Genomic DNA, 4,781 nt, shown 5'->3' on the forward strand with positions numbered 1-4,781 from the left:
ATGTAATATTGATATGTTTTTGGATTAAATGTCAAACGACGTAATCACAATCGATCAATATTCAAAATGTCGGACAGGTGTTTACTATTTACAAATAAGTAATTAATAATAATAAAAAAAAGCTTTTCAGGTATGAAACCCTAAAAAAGGTCGATTTAATGTACCTACCTATACATGATTGCAATAGTTAAATATTTTGATTTTGATAGTGACAGTAGAAATATGGTATTTTGTTCGTTATCAAAACCAACTTGTTTTTTTTATTAACTTTAAGATACTTGTTATTAACCCCTTGATTACCCTAAAGACCTATTAAGTCGCTTCCGTGCTTTTTTATTTTAACGAGGCAACGACACAAATATACATTATTGACAACACAGCTGCAAAAGATAAGTCGAGATTTCTGTCCAGTGGTAAAGAACATCACTATGAAGTTTTCATCCATCATTGACTTTCGTTTGACATAAGTTATAACAGTGTTGCAAGATTCAATAAACATATTTATAGATTTGTTTAAGAAATATGTATATTTAGGTTTGCGATTGGTTATACACGCATTTTAACTTTATTTTGATAGAAAAGGAATTCTCAGTAATTATATTTTTTTTGTAAAAATAAATAATGCAAGTCAAACAAGTTATAAATCTGAGTAAAATAATTATTATCATTGAACGAACCCTTTCCCTCCCTCCCTCACCTCGCCCCCGCCCGCCCCGCTCTCTTCCGGAAAAGTTTGTTTTCATGTTTTGGTTGAGTTGAGTTTTTTTTTTTTACAACAGTGTTCAAAGTTCAAGTCAATAGTTGGTACATTTTTATAAATTCCAACTTGTATAAATCACGATGTCGCTCAAATTATACTATGATCTTATGTCTCAACCTTCTAGGGCAGTCTATATTCTGTTAAAAAAATCTAACATTAACTTTGAACCAAAATACGTGGATTTACGGAAAGGTTAGTTTAATTTTAACAAATATCTTACACATTATTATTTTCTTACTGCCTTTTAGCTTTTACCTTAATTAATACCACGGTACAACCCAAAACCAACTAGTCTAAAATACCCTTACATTTTTGAAATATTTATATTGTTACAGGTGTTCACTACACTGATGAATATTCCAATAATATTAACAGATTCAAGAAGGTTCCAGTGATTGACCATAATGGATTTATCTTGACTGAAAGGTAATGACAAACATTATACTTATTGAAGCCCGCTCCATAATCTCTACGAGAGATTCTGTCACGGGTCTCAAAAAAAGTTTTAAAATTTAATACACATAGGTACATTATAAAACTATATTCAATTTTATAACAGTTAGATATACAGTTTATATTTTTATATTTTTTATTGGGTACAATTTAAATCATCACACCAAAAAAAATATTTGTATGCTAATACATTGCACCAAAAAAATTAATTATAACCAAATTAATTAAACCAACTCCAAAATCGAAATCCCAAAGAAAAACATTTATGTTCCAAAATAAATAAACACGCCTCCAAATAATTGCAAGTTTACAATATATAATCTTTTTAGTCACCAAAAGGGATAAATCATCACCAAATCATGTTTCCTATCCAAGGTGCCCGTCCCCGTCCCCGTCCTTATCTAAATTCGCATCTCTATCCCCACCCTCATTTGAAGATATAAAGATATAGTAGATACCTACTACCTACCTACTAATTATTTAATTCGAATTTATTGGAGGCAGAATTGAATATTTTTTGGTGGAGGTTTAAATACAAGCCTTTTTAATTTATCTTTTTCGTTTACAGTGTTGCTATAATTCGGTACCTGGGCAGAGAGAACCTTCTCCCGGAGGCCCTATTCCCGAGGGCAGACAAGGTTCTGAACACACGGCTAGATGAGTTCCTCGAATGGCAGCATCTTGGTCTCCGCGCTCCGCTGGCCATGTACTTCAGAGTTGTTGTAAGTGGAAAAATAAATGTGTGTATAAGAAAGAATATTCATTTATTTCTAACACATACAGAAACAACACATACATTACAAAATAAACTTAAAAAATACATTGTGTGAGTGTTCCTTCCCGATGCTAAATGGGTTCTTGCTTAGCTTCATGCTATAGTTCGTATGCCACACCATAGCACTCTAGTTTTCAGCTAGACCCCTTTGGGTGAAGTCAGGGACTGACTTACACAAATATATCATTAAAAAAAATAAGCCCCATAAAATGCTATTGCGCCTTTCACTACACAGTTAGCAATAAGCATGACTGTGGAGTGCGAATTTTACACCGTTCGACTAGTAGCGAGTAAACGCGAATTTGTGTGGCGCGGTAGAGTTGCCAACTAGCGGAACCCGAACTGTCCTACCTCGCACCATTGTTAATTCCCACTATAAGCCAGAGTCACAATCGTAAATGCTTTTTCTAAGGGTGTCCACTGTTTGGTACGTCGTTTTAACCCGCGCGGTGAGGTGAAACATTCTCCTAGCGTTAACTCGCGAAGCACGACGGGCTACCACTCAACTCATCCAACACCCTGTATACCAACAGATGTTCAGCCCAGACTCGGAGAAGATCCCGTCATACCAGAAGCGCATGGAGACAGCTCTGGACGAGTTCAGCACGCTGTGGCTGGGACGAGGGAACCGGTATATTCTGGGAGACACCGTGACGGTAGCCGACTTACTAGCCGCTTGCGAGGTGGAACAACCACGTAAGTGACTTTTTTAACTCCCGATATATTATTATTATTATAAATTCTTTATTGCACATAAAAACATTGTACAAAGGCGAACTTAATGCTAGTAGCATTCTCTACCAGTTAACCTTTGGTGATGTCGAGAAAGTGGTTGGTAGTGCGATAGGCTGAGAGGAGAGAAGTTATTTACTTTAATCGAGACACAGAGATATACTTACTTATACATAATAGCTATACAAATTATATACATACATATATAAATATATTCCTACATTATATTATAATATACCTAATACATAATAATAATACAAAATATAATATAAGATTATCATCATGAAATAAAATATATTAAAAATCAATTTTGTTGATCGTTCTGCACTTGGAGGTAGTGCTGACGAACTTTGGCTTTAAAGATGTCTATAGACTTTGTGTGCCGTATATGTAGCGGTAAACTGTTCCACAAGCGAACCCCTGTCACAGTGAATGAATCCGAATACCCTGCCGCATTATGCTCTGGGGTACGAAAGAGAAGGTTTCGACTTGACCGTTGAGGACGGTCAGAGAAGTCGAAGAACGTGAAGCGTTCTGTTAAGTAGGATGGGGCACAAGGATTATAAACTATATTATGAATGAGAGATAAAATATGGGCATTCCTTCGGTGTCGGATATTGAGCCACTTGAGTTTATTTCGAAATTCAGCGACGTGATCATACTTACGCAGGCCAAAGATATAGCGAATATAAAATACGGGTTTTATATAATATATTATATGTAATTTTATCGTGTCTGTTAGCGTAGCGTTTAGCGTAGCGTTAAGCGTAGCTCCCGAACGGTTGAACCGATTTTCTAATTGTCTTTGTTGGGTCAGAGGTAATCTTACCCCATGAGTTCTCTGCCATATTTTTATCAAAATCGACGAAGCTGACGTTGAACGTTGCCGTTGGTTAGCTTTCTTACATAATCCCCCCAAAGCTCAACGGCTGATGTTGATGAAAAATTGTTTCTCTCCCAATTTACGAAAATTACGAAAAGTTTCGTAAATAAAATACTCTGTAAGCAGAATTAACTTCACTGCTGAGAGCACATTCACAAATACAAACGAGTATTTCAATATAAAATTTAAAATTTCATTTCAATAGGAAGTTTTACAAAATGTCAGGAAAAATTAGAAATACAAAATCGGCTTTGAGTAACTTTGTCGTCGCCTCGCATCGTACTTTGGCGTTGCGTTTTGTTTGTATTTCTATGTTTAATTAAACGTTGTGAGCTTTTTGAGTAGGTATACCTATAATCTACACTTCTATGGGGTGGGGGGGGACGTGTGAGCAGGGAATGGAAGAGTATAGGAGGATTTTACTTGTTGGATATCCATGAAAGGTTTAAGAGAGGAAATATGATTATGAAAAATACTCGATACATCATTCATGGCTAACCTTTTAAGACGAATTTTGCGGGCGATACATAGCTCCATTTTAAAGTAGAGTATCTTTTCAAGTTACGTTTTTAACCTGCCACCGAAAAGAGTGGTACCATAGGTATACGTTTGTCCAGTGTAGGTCATAATTTTATCTTATTATTATTAAGTCATTTATTGCAGACTGTAAGTCCATAAATCTTATGTCGGTATTAATTCCAGGGATGACCGGATATGACTGCACTGCCAACTACCCCGTCATACGAGAGTGGATGGACCGAGTCAGGACCTACTTCAACCCACATTATGCCGAAGCCAGCACCATAGTAGAAAAGATTGCAGCCAAGAGAGTCCCTATGAAGAAACCCACAGCTAAGTTGTGAGCAAAAAGATTCAAATTACCGTGAACAGACTTAACAAACTTAAGTCTTTACGACGTTAAGTACCTATGAGCTTAATTTTCCCTTTCATTTTAAATGTAACAGGAATATGAAACAAGGGATTAACAAATTGATTTTGTAGAGAAAGATAGTAAAAATATTGCATCTATGTATAGGTGATTTTCCTTTGTGCGTTCGTCTGGGTTTAATAAATGAAGTGGGTGGTGAAGCTCAGTTACCTATTGTGTGCTATTCTTGTCTTCTTCCTGTACAAAGTAGACAAAGAATACTTTATTTTTATTTGAGATGCACAGAGAA

At 35.7% G+C, this 4,781-nt stretch overlaps 1 protein-coding gene across 1 annotated transcript; it reads left to right on the forward strand.

Moving 5' to 3' along the window:
- Window positions 1-840: 840 nt before the first annotated feature.
- LOC105394254 (glutathione S-transferase theta-2-like) lies at window positions 841-4,466 on the forward strand. Its single transcript, NM_001309089.1, is given in 5 exon segments — window positions 841-952; window positions 1,096-1,186; window positions 1,782-1,935; window positions 2,522-2,684; window positions 4,306-4,466. Coding segments are annotated over 5 exon segments (681 nt in total).
- Window positions 4,467-4,781: the final 315 nt, after the last annotated feature.

The sequence above is a fragment of the Plutella xylostella genome, chromosome 8 (genome assembly GCF_932276165.1).
Source record: "Plutella xylostella chromosome 8, ilPluXylo3.1, whole genome shotgun sequence".
Taxonomy (NCBI): domain Eukaryota; kingdom Metazoa; phylum Arthropoda; class Insecta; order Lepidoptera; family Plutellidae; genus Plutella; species Plutella xylostella.